At 39.8% G+C, this 22540-nt stretch overlaps 1 protein-coding gene across 4 annotated transcripts in view; it reads right to left on the bottom strand.

The window, feature by feature from the left end:
• LOC126268192 (tetratricopeptide repeat protein 30A) overlaps window positions 1-22540 on the bottom strand; it is a 152211-nt gene that overhangs the window by 119719 nt on the left and 9952 nt on the right. For 2 of the 4 annotated variants that reach the window (XM_049973802.1, XM_049973803.1), the window contains exons 2-3: window positions 12823-12888; window positions 5597-5806 (exon numbers count right to left, since the gene is read on the bottom strand). In XM_049973802.1, the coding sequence (XP_049829759.1) occupies window positions 5597-5806; window positions 12823-12888 (276 nt within the window). The remainder of the gene's footprint in view (window positions 1-5596; window positions 5807-12822; window positions 12889-22540) is intronic. The other 2 variants (XM_049973804.1, XM_049973805.1) reach the window with 1 other exon arrangement.

Raw genomic sequence — 22540 nt, 5'->3', positions numbered from 1 at the left:
GCAGAATTCTGTATCTTGTTGTTCTGAAGATGCTTACCATGCAACCCTTTCCTCATCAGAGAAAAGAGGAAGAAGTCATTGCAAGAAATGTCAGGAGAATATGAGAATGAGGTAATATTTGATAGCCAAAAGAAGCAGCTTGTGTGATTGTGTCCTTCCCAGAATGAGCCAGGATATTGTCCTGGAACAGCTTCTTGTGACACTTCATTTTGACAACCTGCTATAATCTCATCAGGAGATTTCAGTAGCATGTTCCTGGGTCACTTATGAGCACAATTCCTTAGCATCACACCACAGCAGTCCCAGAAAAACATTCAGGATTACCCTGCCAGATGGGGTTAGATCTCTGTCTTTTTCAACAGTGCTGAATCCATATGTTCCCACTGCTTGCTTTTCTCCTTTGTCTATGGGTCATAAGTGTACACCCAGAATTCGTTTATGGTGGTTAGGTGGCTAGAGACATCATCTGGACTGGACTGACCTGACAGAGCAGCAACATTTCTGCTGCTAGTTTAGTTCGATGGACTTTTGTAACAGGCACAAGCAGTCTCAGAATTCAGATGGCAATGACTTTTGTCAGGTTCAAAATGTTGTGTAAGGTGTCAGAAACTGATTCATGGGTGATTTTCACTTTTCCCACTATTGCATCGATTGCGACATGCTAGTCTTTAAGCACCAAGACCTCCACTTCGCTTCCTATTCCAAGTACTTCAGTACTTCACACAGAGATGGTTTCTCTATTCATTATTTGTCATTTACATTGTGCTGACCACACTGGAAGTACCTGCACCACCTACCCACTGTGTCATACGATGGAGCATTGTTGGCGTACACTTCCACCAACTCAGCATGAATTGTTGTAATGTTGTTCCCATTCAAATGCAAGAAACCAATTACTGTATGATACTCCACTTTATCAACTGACTGTGCCATTTTGTATAGTTTCTTCTAGCAGCATGCTACAGGGCTGTGGTGTGGCGATTTCAATGTATACCACAAATGCAGGCATGTACCATAAAAAAAAATTAAAAAATTATTTACAAAGCTTTATTTTTGATCAGATAATTAAAAATTATGACTATCTCTCACACATTAACAAAATCGCTAGTTTTCCCATGAACAGTAGTCAAAAGGAAATAATAAGAAGAAATTTTTCTCTCTATTTATGTTTTTCCGTAGCTATTTTGCCAATGGTGTTAATTGGTAACTCTAGACCAACTCATGTTTCGTGTTTCTTCTCACTGACAGCAACAACATGACAACACATGAAAGCTGGTACGTATATGAGGGTGGGACTAGGCAAGAGTGTAATCTGGATACAAAAATAATACATGAGTCAAAGATGGTCAAATCTGTTATTAGAACAGTAAAATGTGATCATGATGATCATTAAAAATTTTTAACATGACCTTAGACGTTATTACGCAAGAGATCTTCTGTTCATATGCCATATTCAGTTAGTTACTAGTCCCATAGATCATATTCACCATAAATGTTATGATGTGGAATGTGACTATACACACTGGCCATTTATAATTGTTTTCTACAAAACTGACTGACTACCGGCACTTATATCCAAGAATTCCTCTATAGTACAGAAGGTGTTGTTAAGGAGAAACTTACTTAATCTACATTTGAGAACACTTCTGCTATCTGTCAGACTTTTATTTCCATAGGTAGATTTTTAAAAAGTTTTACAGTTGCATATTCCTTCTGTGCTAGAGTTAAATTCATTAAATGGTAATGCACAAAATTTTTCCTTCTAGTGTTGTACTTGTGAATATCTCTGTTATTCTCAAACTCAGATGAATTGTTGATAACAAATTTCATAAGTGCATAAATGTACTGGGGTTAATATTCTCAGCTGCTTAAAGAGATACCTGCAAGAGTTGTGTGGATCCCATGCACAATTCCCGTTACTTTCACTGATGTATAATGAATTTTTACTTTTTATGGCAGTCTAATTATTTATTCAGAACTGCCAAACTTTTTGAGTTTAAATTCACCATTCTATGTACTTTTATTCTATGACTGTCTTCAATACTTTCAGTACTTACAACAAAGGATGATTCATTCTGAAACAAACTCATTTCAGAACATCTGTCATATTCTCAATGGTCTCTGAAGTACAGCTATTTGATACCTATGGTAGTGCAAAGCTGGCCAAATGAATTCACAGATCACTTATGGAAAGATATGCACATCACTAAATGGATGGAGTGATGGGCCTTGCCATTTCAGATTGTTTGATTTATACGTGGGTTGGAAAAATTTACTAATGTATTTCATATTCTATGCTGTCATGCCATGAGTATTTAAACATGGAGTGTTTGCTTACACAGTGTCTGTTTACAGCACTGCAGTTTAAATGGGAGGGATTTTATTTGAGAATACCTATGCCAGATTCCTGAATGAAAAATTTCTCATGGAACAATGTTTATGAAGGGCCTCAACACACTTTGCGAATGTGGTTTTCCTCCCATTTTCTATGTCATATAAGAAGAAAAAGGGGGATAAGACTGGACAATGTCCTGTAAGACACAGAAATTGTAGCACAACACAATTAGGAGATAATAAAGGAAAGAACACAAGCTTAAACAAGACACGGATAGGAAAGCAAGTTAGTTGTATCCTTTTGAAAGGAAGTATTCTGAAATTAACCTTAACTGATTTATGGAAGCCATGAAAAACATAAATCTGCATGAGCAAATGAGGGTTTCAATCCTATTCCTCCCAAATGCAAGTCCAGTAATCATAAGCATATTCCTTGGTTTCTACACAACGAATGAATCTATAAAATTAAATGTGGTACACAGTACAGGAGATCATATCAGCTATAAGGAATTTTGTGAATTTATAAGTGCCAAGGATGTACTGGTTTTAGATATTTGGTTTCCTGATGGTCAGTTTACCACTGATGGAATCAACAAATGTTATAACTATCATACATATCTCAGTTCAGAAACTACTGTGGATGATACATTTCAACCTTGTTTTTCAGTTTACGTAAGGTGTTGCATCACTGATAATCTACTCATTAGTCCATACCCTGAATTGAATCTTAATGAATCACAGCATCTGCAGTTCTTTCCCAAAATGTTGCTTGAATACTTCAAAGACATTCTTTTGTTCATGAGGGCTAGTGTGTGAGGAGGTATGTACTCATATTGATTTTACAGAATACCCTGGATAGTTTTTCCATCACTACAGTGAAGTTAGTACAAGCAGGACTCCACACCCTAGCAATGCTTGAACCATTTGCAAGGAGTACTGCTGTTTGATGTTACAATGAAGTGATACTATACTCCTTACTCATTACTAGTTTCAGGAATTTTCTTAACTGAATGTGCCTTTTCTATAGTGGAGGCACTGTCTTGCTATATACCATCTACAATGCCCAAGTGCTATTGGTCAATAGCCCCCCCCCCCCCCCCTCCCTGCCCCACACACACATCCCTCCACACATAGCATAAAATTGGAAGCTCCTAGAGGTGATGGACAGGCACTTCACTGTTGACTTGGGGACAGCCCTCTCTTCTCCATGTGTCAGATACTCCCATATTTGCAGAGCCTCGATTACACTTATTTGTATTGCTGGTGACAATCTCTGCACTTTCCAATGGACTGCTATTGGATATTTTGGATAGACCTTAGTACTGCTCATCACAATCTGCATCATCCTGGTCATGCTAATTTTGCACCAACCTTATTATGTAGTGCATTGGTGTACTAATGAAGTTCTGTCAAGCAGGCCAGATAAGGTAGTGCAGTTTTCAATTTTTTGTTCTTCAGTGCACAAAAGCTTGTGCGCTACTGTATTTCATGGCCTCTTGTCTCAGCAGTGAGGCACTAGAATGACACATTGTTTGGCTGTAGGTATTGTGTAGACCTTTTTCGCTGTTGCACTAGTCAGTTCACTGTTCTGAATTCTGTGTGCCCTAGTACCCAGTAGAATTCCTTCAGGACTGCATGTATAATAGATGGTAAATTCATTTGGTAAGTAAGTCTTGAGGGCATGGTTGGAGCCATATATACAGCAGAAATGTTTGTCCCCTTGTTTATACCCATCAGTTTATGTTGACATATAAGGAGTGTTCAAATGAAAAGGCACAAAACATTGTAACAACCAAACCAGTTGAAATCTACTTTAGTTACTTCGGGATAATGTAGTAAGACATCTAGGAATGTGAATGTGGTGTCCAGTATGGTTGGATGCATGTGCCATGTTCCTTTAAAAAATCAAAGCTGTGACCTCAGCAGGTAAGGCACTGCTCCTCTGTTTTTAGATGTCTGATACTCTTCAGAGTATAGACCATTAATAGTGACATGTACTAGTGACATGTACTGTGAGACACTCCATAGCCTATGCAAGTCCATAAAGAGCGAACAGTCTGGCCAACTCTCAGAGGGAGTGATTTTACTCCACGATAACGTGTGCCCACATATTTCCAAGGACATGAAGAGTAATGGTCAAGTTCATGCGGGAGAAGCTTGAGCAACCGCCCTACAACCTGGACATATCACCCTCTGACTTCCACATGTTTGGTTCATTAAAAAAAAAAAAAAAAAAAAAAAAAAAAAAAAAAAAAAAAAAAAAATCTCAAAGGGAAGTGCTTAAACTTGAGTGACAAACTGAAGGTACATTGCAAGACCAACTCCTGTGACAGCCACAAGAATTCTGGGAACTGGGAATCCTTTAGTGTGTAAAACAGTGGGATAATTGTGCTCAGCCCTCTGGTGATCAATTTAAAAAAAAATTATACCCACAGTGTTGTTTCATACATTTTCTTTTGCAACACCCCACATAGAATTTTTGTACTCATTTAAAGTGCTGTACACATTTAATTTGGAAATTCAGTCAAGAATATTTCTGGTCTTATATTGAAGTACATCTAAATAACTGAGTCTCATGAGTATCCGGGATGGCAGTTGGTTTCCACCAAGATTTGATACACAGTACTGTGTCTTGCTTCCTACAGATTCTGATAGCCTCATGCATTTCAAGTGGTTTATGAAAGCAATTTGCATGAGGAGATAATCAATCAGACAGAATGTTCATGACTGTGGATCAAAGAAGACATTGCATGTCTGCTGTCATGTAAATAATTGTGGCTTATAAGCCTTAGCACAGAGATTGGTCACAGAACCATTTTTATAGGGACCTCTTGTCAGCTCAATTCCCTTAACGTAGACATTATACTTGATGTTTTGCTGTGTAAGTCTTGCTGATTTATGTGCCTGCAGTCATAATTCAACCATGACCACAAGAAGGATTCATAGGACTGGACAAAATAAACCATGTCTGGTCACAATTATCTGTGGCAAAGGCACTTCAGGAAGTCCACTGTCTTAAAGTACCATAATTGTTGAGTACTCAGAAGAGTCAGATCAAGAAATATTTATTGTGGAAATTTAACTATGAGTGGTTCGTTCAAAATTGTTTACTGTACAAAGAATAAAAATATGTAAAAAGTGATCAAATTTAAAACTATTGCAATTTTTACATCAGCCCTACAACACTTACAAATGTGTCTAAATGCTACACTGAACACAATTTTAAACCACATTGTAGATTAATTGAAGCACATGTATCTACCTTGGTGGTATATGCTGGATCATCTATCTGAGATGTAACTTTCATAGCCTCCTCATACAGACAGGCCTGATACAGAGACTGAGCATAATACAATTTGTACTCTGTTTCTTCAGGGACAAGAGCTGTCAGCTGCTCATAGCAATCTGCAGCATTTACAAAATCTTGAGTATAGAAGTAACAGTATGCAAGCAATGAAAGTCCAGCTCTTGACTGAAAGAAAATAAAAAGGAAAGTAGTGATAGCACAAAAATACAGTACTTACATAATTACACACATTTGACAAGAACAACTTTCCAATCTGTAAAGGTAACTATTAGTTCAAATGACTTGCAAAATATAAATTATATAATCAAAAATGCAAACTTTTTTAACAAACAACATCATTCAACTGGCATCCTTCAGTGTCAATACACTATTAGAGCCTTTTTCTGGATTATTAAGTCTTTAAGAGAGATGTGTGGGCTGCTGAAATGTTTAACTGAAAATGGAACAATACTGAGAATGGAATCATGTTAAGCAAGGTTGAAGCAAATGGGAAAAGTATGCTGATGACAAAGAATGGACTTATTTATACGTAAAGTTACAGAGGCCAAGGTAAAAACCAAAAGTGACATTAACACACTTGCCAGAATGAGATTTTCACTCTGCAGCGGAGTGTGCGCTGATATGAAACTTCCTGGCAGATTAAAACTGTGTGCCTGACCAAAACGCGAACTCGGGACCTTTGCCTTTCGCGGGCAAGTGCTCTACCAACTGAGCTACCGAAGCACGACTCACGCCTGGTACTCAAAGCTTTACTTCTGCCAGTATCTGTCTCCTACCTTCCAAACTTTACAGAAGCTCTCCTGCGAACCTTGCAGAACTAGCACTCCTGAAAGAAAGGATACTGCGGAGACATGGCTTAGCCACAGCCTGGGGGATGTTTCCAGAATGAGATTTTCATTCTGCAGCAGAGTGTGCTAGTTCTGCAAGGTTCGCAGGAGAGCTTCTGTAAAGTTTGTAAGGTAGGAGACAGATACTGGCAGAAGTAAAGCTGTGAGTACCAGGCGTGGGTCGTGTTTCGGTAGCTCAGTTGGTAGAGCACTTGCCCACGAAAGGCAAAGGTCCAGAGTTCAAAACTCGGTCAGGCACACAGTTTTAATCTGCCAGGAAGTTTCATATCAGTGCACACTCCGCTGCAGAGTGAAAATCTCATTCTGGAAACATCCCCCAGGCTGTGGCTAAGCCATGTCTCCGCAGTATCCTTTCTTTCAGGAGTGCTAGTTCTGCAATATTCCATAAATAGTCAATATCACCATTTGAAGATGCAGTGAAGATCCTTTAGGTGAATGGACCAATAAGTTTGCCAAGCAGTTGGTTAAAGATGCAAGTCATTTCCATTTTCAAGGAAAGCCATCATGGAAATGCACATAACTACAGATCTTTACTGCTGACATCAGTCTGCTGTAGAGCTAAGGAACACACATTATGATTCCGTATTATAACTTTCTTGGGAATAGAAAATATTTTCTGGAGTGATAGTCCGGCAAGTATTAGGAGAGCTTCTGAGAAGTTTGGAAAACAGGAAAGAGATACAGACAGTATTGAAGTTGGAAGGGCAGGTCCTGAGTTGTGCCTGGATAGTCCTGTCCTTAAGAGCATTGCCTGCACAGACAAGGTTTGATGTTTGAATCCCGATCTGGTACATAGTTTTAGTCTGCCATGATGTATCAGCACAGTGTGCATTCCACTACAGAATGAAAGATTAATTCTTAAGTATACAGTCTGCTCACATCTAGACAAGGATCTTACTTCAGTACATCTAGACAAGGATCTTACTTCAGTAAAAGATGATTTCCCAGTAAAGCACAAACCATAGTAATAAAAAAGACTGTCGAGAAAAATTCCCAATGACTCAGCATTGCAGGCTTGCCTTGTACAAATACATTTGTTGTCAATAATAAAATCATAACTGCAGAACCAGACCAACACCAAATGGTCATTCTCTGGTCCCTTCAATTGCAGGTTTTGTCACTGTTGCATAAGGGGCACTGGGGGATAGCAAATACACAAGCCACACTTACTTAATGCTACGCATTTGTCAAGCGTGTGCAGAAACCCAAGCATCACCATGTACAGTGTTTACATTATGGACTATTCCCCTGGCAATGAAACAATTGTAACTGTGCATAAATATTCTGAAAATCAATTTACCTACTTGTCCGGATATGTTATCAAATTACCCCTGCATTCATTGTATGTAGGCTCTCGTGGCTGGTGCTTACTCAAGTCAAAACTGATGATGATGTTTGGTTTGTGGGGCACTCAATTGTGTGGTCATCAGCACCCTTCCAAAGACCCAAATTTTACACAGTCCAAAGTTTTTTTACACAATCCAATCTAGCCACTGTGATGAGTGACGATGAGGATGAAATGAGGAGGACAATACAAACAACCAGTCCCGAAGCACAGAAAATCCCCAACCTGACCAAGAATCGAACCCATCCCATATGTAAATGCATTTACATATGTCTGCCTGTGTGTGTGTGAGTGTGTGTGTGTGTGTGTGTGTGTGTGTGTGTGTGTGTGTGTGCAAGTGTATACCTGTCCTTTTTCCCCCTAAGAAGGTTGCAAAAACCTGAAATTTGTGTGTGTGTTTGTGTTTTTTATTGTCTCTATCAACATACCAACGCTTTCTGGTAAGTTACAGCATCTTTGATTTTATATATATAAGATATTAAGTTTGTCAGATATATTTCCAGCACCATAAATTTCCTCCCATGATTCTTTTCTTAAAAGATTTATAAATATTTCAGTATTCTGATCATTGTAAGATCTGGTCTCATATGTACTTGTCAGTTTGTTGGCCTTATCGCATTCAATATTGAAGCTTATGGTTTGTCCATAGTGGTCTCCAAGTCCAGTCTTTATTATTTCTGCTTTATAATGTTGTTGATTAGAGTTAATTATTATTTGGTCTATTGTGGATTTTGTAAGAGCAAGTTTCTTGTGTTGGGGAACGTATTGTGATTTTCAAGTTATAAGAAAGTAATAGTTCTGTTCTTCTTTTATGGCTTTTGCTAAAGTCTATAGTGAAATCACCGCATATGAGTAGTTTTTGTTTATTTTTTACAGTTAGAATTAATGTTTCTTCCATCGGTTGAAGAAAGTTTTTTATGTCTCCATTAGGAGATCTGTAAAGGCCTACTACAGTTGTTCTGTGTAAAGGTAATTCTATGGATGATATTTCAAAATCCTTTTCCCTATTTAGTGTCTTTAGCTGTTCCATATTTTTGTAAGCTGTTCCTTTTCTGGCGAAGATACAGTTTCCACCACATTGAAGATGCTTTCTACAAGTGTAGGCTGCCAATTCATAGTTTGTTATGTTCCCTGTTTGTAATATATCCTCTCTTAACCAGTGCTCATTAAGATATAGCACAGAAGCACCATTTAATTCATGCGAAAGCATTAGTTCCAATTCCATTAATTTATTGCACAGAGACTGAACATTCTGATGGAACAGCATCAAATTATGAACAATTTTTTCTGGATCACTTGGTTGAGCTCTTACCTTTGCTTTGCTTTCTGACTTCTGTTTTCATTTTTTTCTAGTACCAGTAGATGATCTTTTTTACTGGTGGAAATACATCTAATATTTTTGGTAGTCTTATTTAAATTACCACTCCCTTTACTAAAAGTCAGTTTTCCTTGTTTTTTATAAAAGCGCACACATCTGCCAACACTTTACTGCAAGGTTTTGATCCTAACCTATTCAGATGAAGTCCCTTGTCCTAGCCACTTATTGATGATAAACTTATTAAGATCTAAAAATACTGCCCCTAAAGTACCACACTGATTTCACACCCAGTCATTTATCCTGTCTATGTAGCTATCACTCACGGATATTCTTTGTAAAATTCCACTTATCACTATCTTGGATCCAGGATAGGTATTTTTGGCTGTTCTGATTATGTTTCTTGTTTTGCTGATCAGCTCACTTTCACTGCAGCTGCGAAGAGAATTCGTCCCCACATGCACAAAAACACCTTTATATATTTCGTTGCCAGCCATGGTTTCACCTTCCTTTGCATTTTGTTTGGTACCCAAAATGTTTTTCAGGTGTTTTGTCACCTGATGTAGCCTAATCCCAGGTGGAGCATCAATTTTACAGTTCGGGACTTTGATGATTTTCATAAGAGAATTGCCAAGTAAAAGGAATTTGTTTTCGACACACTGCTTCTCTTCATAATTACTGGATGTCTTTATGTTTCTTTGTTTCTCCATTTGTACATGTTTGTTGGTTTCACACAATTCGAGTCCTGTTTTTCTTCATTTTCAGCGTTTGTAGGATTATTTCCCCCATTTTGCGTTGTCTTCTGAGAATGACAAATTTCAGGAAAACTCATTATTATTCATCAAGTTAGAGCAGATACAAGGACACATAAACATCTGGTGGGTGCAACATGCCCTTGATCCACATGTCTTTGTACCAGTAGCAGTCTTCCCTGAAGGTCATACATGCTGCCGGGAGGCAGTCAGCTGACAAGGCATTGATAATTCTAGCTTGATGGCGGCTGGCAGCTGTTGCTAGTGTAGCATTCCTGCAGGCTGGAGTGACTGGATTAGCACAGCCAGCACTTTGTAGGCAGAAGCTTCATTGGATTCCATTGGGGCCAGACAGAGTCAAACCTTGGACCCCATAGAGCATGGCTAGTAGCCTCCTGTCCTGACGCACAGATCCACTGCGCTCCACTGCTGAACTCTTTGCTATTCCTTCACTGCTAGTAGGCAGCTATTTGTAGCACCCTTGCATCAAGACGTTTTGCTGTCTGGCAGCAGTGGCACACACGGGCGATTGATGCAATGCTGCACTGACATGTCATTATCTGAATCTTACCATACACTGATGTAATGTGTGAGATGGTATGCAGGTCAATTGTGTCATCACTTGCATGCCTTTGGGATTGTAAGTGGGTCACTGTGTCACAAAATTCTTTGGTACCACAGTATTCCATCTGCACCATAACACTTACATGCACATCAAATGAGTTTGCACACTATAGGTCTATTTGTAAGCTGCTTGATTTGCTCACTGTATTGCACAGTTAGTTATCTACACAGTCATATGGATGTCTGAAAATGGAGTTACATAACTTTAAAACTGATAACATACCACATATGTAAATGGCTGACAGACGTAGGGTAATTACAGGCAAAGTTTGTAATTTAGGTTCTGGAGAAGTGTAGAGTAAGAGGATTAAGGATGGAAAAGATCCACTGTGGTCTAATAACAAAATCTGGAAAATGTTTAGGAAGCAGAGACTGTTGCGTCCTTCAAAAGAGAATGAGCCAATGACGACAAGCCAAATTACAAGAAATTTGTGTGTCTGTAAAAGATTGATGTGCAAAGCGTACAACAACTTCCTCCAACATACCTTAGCAAACGACCTTTCTGAGAACCTGAGAAAATTGTGGTCCTATATAAAATCGCTAAGTGGGTTGAAGGCTCTGTCCAGTCACTTGTTGACCATTCTGGTGTGGCAACAGAAGACAGCAAAAGAAAACTGAAGATTTAAATTTTGCATTTTAAAAATCATTCATGAAGCAAGACAGTACAAACATACTGTCATTTAACTGCTGCAAATACTCCTGTATGAAGAATGTAGTACAGAGGCAACAGAAAAAATAAAAATAAATAACTTGCCCGTCCGGATGGAATCCCAATTCAGTTTTATGGAGAGTACTCTATGTCATTGGTCCCTTACTTAGTTCGCATTTATTGTGAATCCCTTGTGCAGCACAAAGTCCCAAGTGATTGGTAAAAAGTACAAGTGACTCCTTTATATAATAAGTGTAAAAGAATGGACCTACATAGTTATAGACCAATAACGTTAACACTGCCTTGCTGCAGAATTCTTGAACCTCTTCTCAGATTGAATACAATAAATTCCCTCATGATAGAAAAGCTTCTGTCTACAAATCAGCTAGGATTTAAAAAGTATTGCTTTTGTAAAACTCAGTTTGTCCTTTCCCCACAACCCTCTGTAAACCACAGATGAAGGGCAACAGACATAAATGATCTGACACACAGATGAACAGTAATCTGCAGCTATTTGCTGATGACACTACATAGTACAAGACGTTGTCATCATTGCATGACTGGAGGAGGATGCAAGATGACTTAGACAACATATATAGTTGGTGTGGCGAATGGCACCTTGCTATAGAAAAATCTAAGTTAATACAGACGAGTAGGAAAAACAATTCTGTAAAGTTCAAATACAGTATCAGTAGTGTGCTGCCTGACACAGTTATGCTGATTAAATATCTAGGCACAACATTGCACAACGATATGAAATGGAATGATCATGTAATTATGGTAGTAGAGAAGGCGAATGGTTGACTTCAGTTTGTTAGGAGAATTTTGGGAACGTACAGTTCATCTGTAAAGCAGACCGCATATTGAATACTAGTGGAACCCATTCTTGAATACTGTTTGGGATCCTCACCATATAAGATTAAAGGAACATACTGAAACAACTCAAAGATGGACTGCTAGATTTGTAACTGATAGATTTGATCAACACATGAGTGTTACAGAGATGCTTGATGAACTGACATGTTTCATGAACTCAAATGGGAATCCTTGGAGAGAAGACAATGTTCTTTATGCGAGACACTGTTGAAAGTTCACAGAACAGGCATCTGAAGTTGAGTGCAGAACAACTATACTACTGTCAACACACATTTTGCATTAGAATCATGAAGATAAGATAAGAGAAATAAGGGCTCAAGCAAGAGTGTATAGGCAGCCATTTTTCCTCACACTATTCGCGAGTTTAACAGGAAAGTAAAGACCAGTAGTGGTACATGGTATCATCTGCTATACACCGTATGGTGGCCTGCAGAGTATGTGTGTAGATGTAGATGTCAAATTTGTATTAATGGTGGAAGAACTTGTAGCTGAATGTAGCGGTAGTGCACTGAAATCACACTCAGATTTGATGCTACATTCAGAAGAATTTATCAAAAAAAAGTAATTTGTCAAATCATCCACATTCAGTATTTTTCTATCACACATCTCATTGCTTCACATGGTATATTTTTGGAGGAATGTTAAAGTAAACCTATACACACAATTACTCTTTCAAGATTGTTATTCAGTTAAAAACATAACATAGACAAAAATTGTGCTACACTACTCATATTTTCTATATTTTGAATGAAGTGAACGAAAGTGGACTTACATTGGAATTTGTTCGTAAAACATTGTTAAGCACCTGAATAGCCTCTCCATATCGCTGGTCCCTGATCTGAAACCACAAGAGGAAAAAAGTCTATCAAAGCAAGTATTTTGTCATAACAGTAAGTGAAAGCCTCAGTTCAGAATAACATAATGGCTGTTGCACAGAGCTGTTTCAATATCAGTAACATGGAATGTCATCCCATTATATATAAATACCACTAGGCACATTTATAGGGAAATTCTATGTCAAATTTTGAATTACATTATCTGAGAGCTAGTTATTCCACAAGGAGAACAATGCAGTATCAAAACCTGGAAAAACATTTGATAATTTTTGTCTTGTAATGCAAAATGGGATTAATAATTCAACTCTGTCTCAGATTCAGATCTTACTTCTACCACAAAATTAACTCTCATTATGCTTTAAAACTTCTCTACATATGACGCTGACAGACAACCCAGAACTGAATAAAATGTTCCTAAATTGCTACTCACCAAATATAGGAAGCAAGGGGTAGTGAACAGGCCATTAAAAGATAGTACATTGGTTACCTTCCAGATAACATCCTTTCCCATAGCTAACAAAGTTATTCCAATACCTACAGTAATTGTTGTACAGGAATTATAGCAGATTTTTGTGTGACATTTTATGTCCTCTGTATGAATGGCCACCACTAAACTGTATCCAAGAGCAGAGTTGACCACTCAGTGGCTGGACATATTGTTGAACACACGGTTAATTTCAATAGCTGCTTCAAAAATCATGCGCTTTGGATCCTTACCTTAACCACAATTTCTCTAAATTAACATAGATAAGAGATGTCCTTGCAACACATCCTTCAATCCAGTAATCCAACTTATCCTACTTTCCAACTCCTGGTAATCGAAGTGACACCCCCCCCCCCCCCCCAGCCCCAACATTCCTATGCCATTATCCCATTCACCTAGCATCTCTCCCTCAAAGCCATCAACAATCCTTCCCCAACCCTCCCTCCCACTTTGCACCTCCTGTTTCCCCTCATCCACTCCACCCAATACAAATATTAATCCTAGTCTAGCTGCAGTGCCAGCACAATATAGTCAGCCATAACAATGTAGCTACAGAGGTGTACATGTATACTGTGTAGTCTACAGCTCTGAAGAAGGAATTGTCCAAAGGCTAGCAACTTTCTCAATCTTATTTACGTGTCTGTCGCTAACACAGCACCTCAAATATTCAGTGAGTTGTTACCTTTATTCCTTACATTATTCCAATATCTTAGAAATTAATCAATACGTAGCAAATCGATGTTCATCTTATATCCTCCTTTCAAGACACTGTCCATCCTGTTCAACTGCTCTTCCAGGTCCTGTCTCTGACAGAATTACAATGTCACCAGCAAACCTTTCAAAGTTTTTATTTCTTCTACATGGATTTTAATTCCTAATCCAAATTTTCCTTTTGTTTCCTTTACTGCTTGCTCAATATACAGATTGAATAACGTCGGGGGTAGGCTACAACATTGTCTCACTCCCTTCCCAACCACAGCTTCTCTTTAATGACCCTCAACTCTTATAACTTCCATCTGGTTTCTCTACAAATTTTAAATAGCATTTTCCTCACTATATTTTACCCCTGCCACCTTCAGAATCTGAAAGAGAGTATTCCAGTCAACATTGTCAAAAGCTTTCTCTAAGTCTGCAAATGCTAGAAAAGTAGGTTTGCCTTTCTTTAATCTATCTTATAAGATAAGTCATTGGGTCAGTACTGCTTCACGTGTTCCAACAGTTCTACAGAATCTGAACTGATTTTCCCTGAGGTCAGCTTCTACCTGGTTTTCCATTCGTCTATAAAGAAATCGTGTTAGTATTTTGAAGCTGTGACTTATTAAGCTGATAGTTCAGTAATTTTCATACCTGTCAACACATACTTTCTTTGGGATTGGAATTATTATATTCTTCTTGAAGTCTGGAGGTATTTCATCTGTTCCATACATCTTGCTCACCAGATGGACGAGTTTTGTCATGGTTGGCTCTCCCAAGGCTATCAGTAGCTGTAGTGGAATGTTGTCTGCTCCCGGGGCCTTGTTTTGACTTAGGTTTTTCAGAGCTCCATCAAATTCTTCATGCAGTATCATATCTCTACATCCTCTTCCATTTCCATAATACTGCCCCCAAGAACATCGCCCTTGTATAAACCCTCTATGTACTCCTTCCACCTTTCTGCTTTCCCTTCTTTGGTTAGAACTTGTTTTCCATCTGAGCTCTTGATATTCATACAAGTGGTTCTCTTTTCTCCAAAGGTATCTTTAATTTTCCTGTAGGCAGTATCTATCTTACCTCTAGTGATATATGCCTCTACATCCTTACATTTGTCCTCTAGCCGTCCCTGATTAGCCAATTTGCACTTCCTCTCAATCTCATTTTTGAGATGTTTGATCTCCTTTTTGCCCGATTCATTTACTGCATTTTTATATTTTCTCCTTTTATCAATTACATTCAATATCTTTTCTGTTACCCACAGTTTTCTACTAACCCCCGTCTTTTTACCAACTTGTTCCACTGTTGCCTTCACTGTTTCATTTGTCAAAGCTACCCATTCTACTTCTGCTGTATTTCTTTCCCCCATATTTGTCAATTGTTGCCAAAAGCTCTCTCTGAAACTCTCTACAACCCCTAGTTCTTTCAGTGTATGCAGGTCCCATCTCTTTAAATTCCCACCTTTTTGCAGTTTCTTCAGTTTTAATCTACAGCTCATGACCAACAGATTGTGGTCAGAGTCCACATCTGCCCCTGGAAATGTCTTGCAATTTAAAAACTGGACCCTAAAGCTCTGTCTTACCATTATATAATCTATCTGAAACCTTCCACTGTCTCCAGGCCTCTTCCACATATATAACCTTCTTTCATGATTGTTAAACCAAGTGTTAGTAGTAGTAGCAGCAGCTTTATTTATCTGTAGACTTCTTTTTACAGGGATATAGGGCATATCAAAGTATTTACAAGTTTAGATCAGTTTAAAATAAGCTAATTCATATACACATATATTTACATACTTCTAGTTAGAGACAATCATTAGATTTACTCCTGGTATACAATACTTTTTTTTTACTAACAACTTATTAAATAATGTAATGCCACACTCTTCACTTATATCTCACTATCAGTCACTGCACACACTATACACACATTGTTTCATAACACTTCACTCACTACACACACACACACACACACACACACACACACACACACACACACACACACACATTGGTGATCTCTGGGCCATTTTCTGTACCACAACTTCCCATTTGCTATCCTGAAAAACTAAGTCAGCATCCCTACATAATGAGTGAGATGTTAAGCTCAGAAAAAGGAAGAGGTGTTAGTATTGTACTATGCATAGCTTGGGGTAAGTATTTCTCGAAAAGAAAAAAGAGGAAAACAACATAAAGTGAAGGTGTTATGTGGAAAGTTGGACATTTTATAATCATTATTCTTATTATTTATTTGTATAATTTTTTTATCAAACCCCTACTCTGTTTTAGCTAAGTAATCCTTCAATGTATAAAATGTATTGCGTAACAGGTACTTTTTAGCTGCCTTTTTAAATAAGTGTATTTTTGCAATTTCTTTCATCTCTTTTGGTAATTTATTGTACAGTTTATTTCTTGGTAGAAAATGCTGTTTTGAGTTTTATGTTTATTTTTTCTTGTAAATGTAAGTTGAGTCTACCTCTTGTTGCATGGTTATGGACAGAGCTGTTTGTACAGTAATTACCAATGTTATTTTTGATGTGTGCAAGTGACTGGTAAATGTATTCACATGGTGCAGTTAAAATCCCCAGTGTTTTGAACAGATCTTTTCAATGAGCTAGACTAGTAGTTTTGGTTATTATTCTTATGGCTCTTTTCTGGAGTTTGAAAATTGTGATCATATTTTGTGTGTTTGTTCCCCAAAAAGAATGCCATAGCTAAGAATTGAGTGTACATATGAATAATATGTAACTAAAACATACTACATGTTACACACTGATGATTGGATTATAAGGGCATAACATGCTAATGACAATCTGTTTGCAAGTACCTTTGTGTGTTGACACCACTCCAACTGAGAATCAATATTCATTCCTAGAAATTTTGCATTTGTTACACAGTCTATAGAGGTGCCATCTACATTTAATTTAAAATTGTCATTTTTCCTCTTCAAAATGAAATTCATGGCATTGGTTATCTTTATGTTCAATGTCACTTTATTGCTTATTGACTAATCATAAACTTCCTTGAGAGTTTCATTTGCTTTCTCGGCAAGGAGTTCTCTTATTTTCTCAGTGACTATAATACTACTGTCATCAGTGAAGAGAATTTTTTCACCATGAGTAACACTACTGGGAAAGTCATTGATGTATATCAGGAACAGTATTGGTCCTAATATGCTACCTTGCGGAAACCCTATATTAATGTACTTTGATTCTTGTTGTGACGCGCCGATCATTCAAAGTGCCGCCGCGCAATTACGCGCGTCCTCCACGTGCAGCAGCCGCGCCACCTATGCGGCCAGCCAGCCAGGATCCGCAAGACTTGTACTTAGTGCAGATTTGACCGTTACCGTGTACACATGCCTTACGTGGTCTACTCGCTCTGTGACTTCCATGTATTGTGTCGTCTTTTAAAATATAAGTGTTCAACTTGATGCTATAACAATTGGCGATGAGGTAGTGGATTTTTCCTTTTCATCATTGACCCACAAGTTTCCATGGCTACTTTAGAGCAACTATTGCAAGGTCTCATTGAACAGCAAACGCTTCTCACGTCGGCAATTCGCGATTTTGTCGCGGCACCCAATGCGGGGCGTTTCTCGTCGTTGTCTATACCTTCCTACAACGAGATGGCAGAAGACTGGTCTGATTACGAAAAACGTCTTCGACAGAACTTCTTGGCATTTCATGTCATGGACGAACAAACATGTAAGTCTCTGTTCCTTTCATGGATTTCACCTCAAATGTATCGATTGTTGTCGAATTGGCTCCTTTCAAAGATCCTGCATCTTTGTCCTTTGCTGAAATGTGCTCACTTCTGTCCGTATATTTTCATAAGCAAATGCATGTGGTAGCCTCTCGTGTTGCCTTTTATCATTGACAAAAACAACCAAATCAATCCTATCACGCTTGGGCTCCTGAACTTCACGGCCTCAGTAGAAAGTGTCAATTTGTTACTGATGTTCACAAAGAATCCTATGCCGATTCCACGGTACGGGATGCTATTATCCGGTCGGCGCCCGACAAAGAAGTGAGGTAACATGCCCTTCAGTTGGCAAATCCGACTCTCGATGAAGTCCTATCCATCGCGTAGTTTTTTTTTAAATTTCTCGCGGTGCTCGAGCGCAAATAGAGGTGTGGGGTGGCATTGGGGAAATACAACCTCTGTTGACAGAGCATGTGGCGTGTCCCCGCTGGCCAACGTGGCTGCAGTATGCTCCCGAAAGCAGCCTCGGCCTAACCGTAAACAAACCTCTAAGAAACTGCAGCAAAACCCCCGGCAACTTCCTTCATATCCGCGGTGGTTTACGAAACATTCACGGGAGGATTGTCCCCAACGTTGGGCCATGTGTCACAACTGCAAAAAAGAAGGGTCATGTGTCATCCATTTGCAAATTCGACCACATACATGATGTTCATGAACATGACTCTGATTCTGTGTTGTCTGTCAATTGTACATCTTCCCTTTCAGGGAAGTTACTCCTCACTGTCCAAATACTTGGTCGAGATGTTCGCATGCAGGTGGATACTGGTACTGCTGGCACTATCATCAATTCTCAGATGTATCTTCAGTTGGGTTCTCCAACCCTATCACCTGTCACTGTCGGTCGAGTGTAGTTCTAGAAAGATCTGCTAATGATATTTTCATGGATATTAATAAATGGTTTAAAGCCAACTCACTGACATTAAACTTCGAAAAGACTCACTATATGCAATTCAGAACCTGTAAGAGCTTTCCACCCAGCATATGCATAAAGTACAAAGAAGAGCAGATAGAAGAGGTTGACAGTCTTAAATTCCTGGGATTACAACTTGGTAATAAATTCAGTTGGGAGGAGCACACCACAGAACTGCAGAAACGCCTTAACAAATCTGTATTTGCAATTCGAGTGTTAGCAGACATAGGCGACATAAAAGTGAAAAAGCTTGCATACTTTGCCTACTTTCATTCCATAATGTCATATGGTATAATATTTTGGGGTAACTCTTCAAGTCAAACAAAAGTTTTCAGAGTCCAAAAGCGTGTAATACGTATTATTTGTGGAGTAAACTCACGGACGCCTTGTAGAAACCTCTTCAAAGAACTGGGTATACTAACTACTGCCTCTCAGTATATTTACTCCTTAATTAAATTTGTCCTGAATAATATATCTCTTTTTCCAACAAACAGCTCAGTTCATACATACAATACCATGAACAAAAATGATCTGCACAAGGACTTAAAAGCACTTACTTCAGTTCAAAAATGGGTCCACTACTCAGGAACACTCATCTTCAATAATTTGCCAGCACACATAAAAAATTTAGTTACAAATACAGATCAGTTTAAAAGGAGCCTGAAAGACTTACTAGTAGCCAACTCCTTCTACTCCATTGACGAATTTTTTAATAGAAACAAATGATGTGTTGTATATATTTATACTATTAGTATTGTTATTTCAGCTTTAAAAAAATAAAAAATAAAAAAAGGTGACATGTTCCACATCCACGAGGATATCCTCAACATGGATCTATGGAACGAAAAAACTAATCTAATCTACTCTAAAAACTAGGAAATTACGGACGTACAATAAACAGAAGATTTCTCTCCTGGGAGAAATTGATGCTGAGGTATCTTACAAATCCGTCGTTCTCACTGTTCTCATATTTGTGGTCGACCATAGTAATGCGCAAAATCTTTTTGGTTTTGATGCCTTTCACGTTTTTTGAGTTCTCCATAGATGACTCTGTCAATATCGTCTCTGATGCCATTCCTTATGCTCAATTGGATTCCTTGTTGACGACATTTTCGTCCCTTTTTCCTCCTGGGTTAGGACGTGCAAAAGATTTTGAAGCTCATATCACGCTCAAACCCACTGCTCGGCCTAAGTTTTTCGGGCTCTGTCCATTCCTGTGACCCTTTGTGATCGGGTAAAACGGGAGCTTGATCGTCTCACTGCTTCTGGGGTCTTGCTTACTGTTACTTCAAGTGAGTGGTCCTCTCCTGTCGTCGTCGTTGCTAAGCCAAATTGTGATATTTGTCTCTGGCGATTTCAAAGCCACTGTAAATGCTCAATGCCTCATCGACACTTACCCTATGTCCCGATCTGAAGAACTGTTCACTGAACTTGCTGGAGGCCAGTATTTTTCTAAAATTGACCTGTCAGAAGCTTATCATCAACTTCCTCTCAATCCTGCTTCCCGGCAGTTTTTGGTCCTTAACACACATTTTGGCCTCTATCAATACCAACGATTGCCATTCGGGGGTGCTAGCGCCCCTGCTCTCTTTCAGCGATTCTTGGAACAATTATTACTCCCTGTCCCTGGGTGTATCAATTACATGGACAACATTGTTGTCACTGGCTCCGCCACTGAAGAACATCTTCAAATTCTCCGCACACTTTTTCATGTCTTACGGACTGCGAGTCTGAAGTATAATCTCCAGAAATCACAATTTTTTCAGGCAACTATCACGTACTTGGGTTTCCAACTCTCTCAGGATGGTATTCGTCTGCTTCAGCGAACTGTCGCTGCGAACGATGCCCTTCCTCGCCCTACATCTGTTAAGGAACTACAGGCCTTCTTGGGGAAAATAGCATACTATCACAGGTTTTTATCATCTGCGGCTTCGGAGACTCAGCCGTTGCAACGCCTGTTGCATAAAAATGTGCCTTTTCACTGGTCCGCGTCATGCGATGCGGCTTTCCAGAAATTGAAGACTATGCTGAAACAGGCCCCGTGCCTGGCTACTTATCGACCTGGCCAACATCTCGTTCTTGCCACGAACGCCTCTCAATAAGGGATTGGTGCAGTCCTTGCACACTGTTTTTCTGACGGTTTTGAACAACCCACTGCTTGTGCCTCCAAAACGCTCATAGATGCCCAACGAAAATATTCTCAAATTGAAAAAGAAGCTTTGGCCATTATTTATGCTCTTCATAAGTTTGGTGTTTTTCTCTATGGATCCAAATTTCATCTTGTTATGGATTACAAACCACTTGTTTCCTTGTTTTATCTATCAACGTCACTTCCCGACAAGGCTGCACACTGCCTCCAGCGTTGGGCTCTTTACTTGTCTCGTTTCAATTATGAGATTCATTTCCGGCCGACGGCTCAACATGCGAATGCTGATGCACTGTCTTGCCTTCCCATGGGTCCTGACCTGGCATTCGATAGGGACGAACTTTTGTGTTTCCACCTGGATGTTGCCGAGCAGCAGGTTGTGGGTGGATTCCCCATCACCAGGGACCAGCTGGCGGCTGCTACAGGTACTGACCCTACCCTCTCCCAGGTTTTACGCTGTATTCAGAAGGGTTGGCAAGATCATCCGTCCGCTAAGACTTCTGATCCGTTCTGGAACTACTGCGCTTCACGCTACCGCCTCACGGCTAGGGATGGTGTTATCCTCCTTTCCACCGACAATGCATCGCTGTGTGTTGTAGTACCTGAGTCTTTGCGTGCTTTGGTCTAGCGCCTCCTTCACCAAGGGCACTGGGGTATCTGTCGCACAAAATCTCTGGCACGCCGTCATGCGAACTGGCCTGGCATCGACTCTGAAATCGCTGCCTGCTGCCCATGTGCATTACAGGCCGCCGCACCGAAGTCATCTTTGTCACCGTGACCTTCGCCTGAGAAGCCCTGGGATCGCATTCATGCTGACTTTGCGGGACCTTCCTTTTTTAGGTACTTAATGGCTACTAGTAATTGACACCTACTCTAACTTTCCTTTCATTGTCCGTTGCACGTCGCCTACCACCGTGGCAACCACAAGTGCTCTCGCCCGGATTTTTTCTTTGGAAGGCCTTCCCTCTACTCTTGTTACTTTTAAAGGTCTGCACTTTGCCTCTTCCGAATTTGCGGATTTTTGTGCTCGTCACGGTGTCATGCATGTCATGGCCCTTCCGTTCCATCTGCAATCTAGCGGTGAGGCTGAACGACTGGTCCGCACATTTAAGGCTCAGATGAGGAAACTCCTGACTTCTGTTGCTGATGATGCGCTTCTCAAATTTCTGGCTTCTTACCGTGTCACCACCATGGGCGACCACAGTCCGGCTGAGCTCTTACATGGCCAACAGCCCCGCAAGCTACTTCATCTTCTGTGGCCTTCCACCTCACGGCCGCGGTTGCCTTCACTTGGCCGGCTCACCGCCGGCGACCTTGTGTGGGTACGGGAATATGGCAGGCGGCCAAAATGGAGTCCAGCCCGCATCATACGACACCGTGGCTGACGCCTGTATGAAATCCAGATGGAGACGGGTGTTGCAGTGCGTCATTTGGACCAGTTTCGGCCTCGGATGCAGGCAATGCCTGTTCCAGATGCCGCTACACCACCTTCAGCTCTACCTGATGCTCGGAATCTTGGCATCTCTCATTACTCACAACGCAGCCCTCTCACCATCATCTCAGTGCCAGCAGAAGAACGGACACCACCAGGAGACGTGCCCTGCAGGAACCAGATGACCATCATCTGTCGGAGCAACTCTATTCGCCTCCTTCTCCTACGGAC

The sequence above is a fragment of the Schistocerca gregaria genome, chromosome 4 (genome assembly GCF_023897955.1).
Source record: "Schistocerca gregaria isolate iqSchGreg1 chromosome 4, iqSchGreg1.2, whole genome shotgun sequence".
In the NCBI taxonomy this organism is placed as follows: domain Eukaryota; kingdom Metazoa; phylum Arthropoda; class Insecta; order Orthoptera; family Acrididae; genus Schistocerca; species Schistocerca gregaria.
Note: the sequence above shows the minus strand (reverse complement) of the source record. Positions and strands in the feature narration are given on the sequence as shown.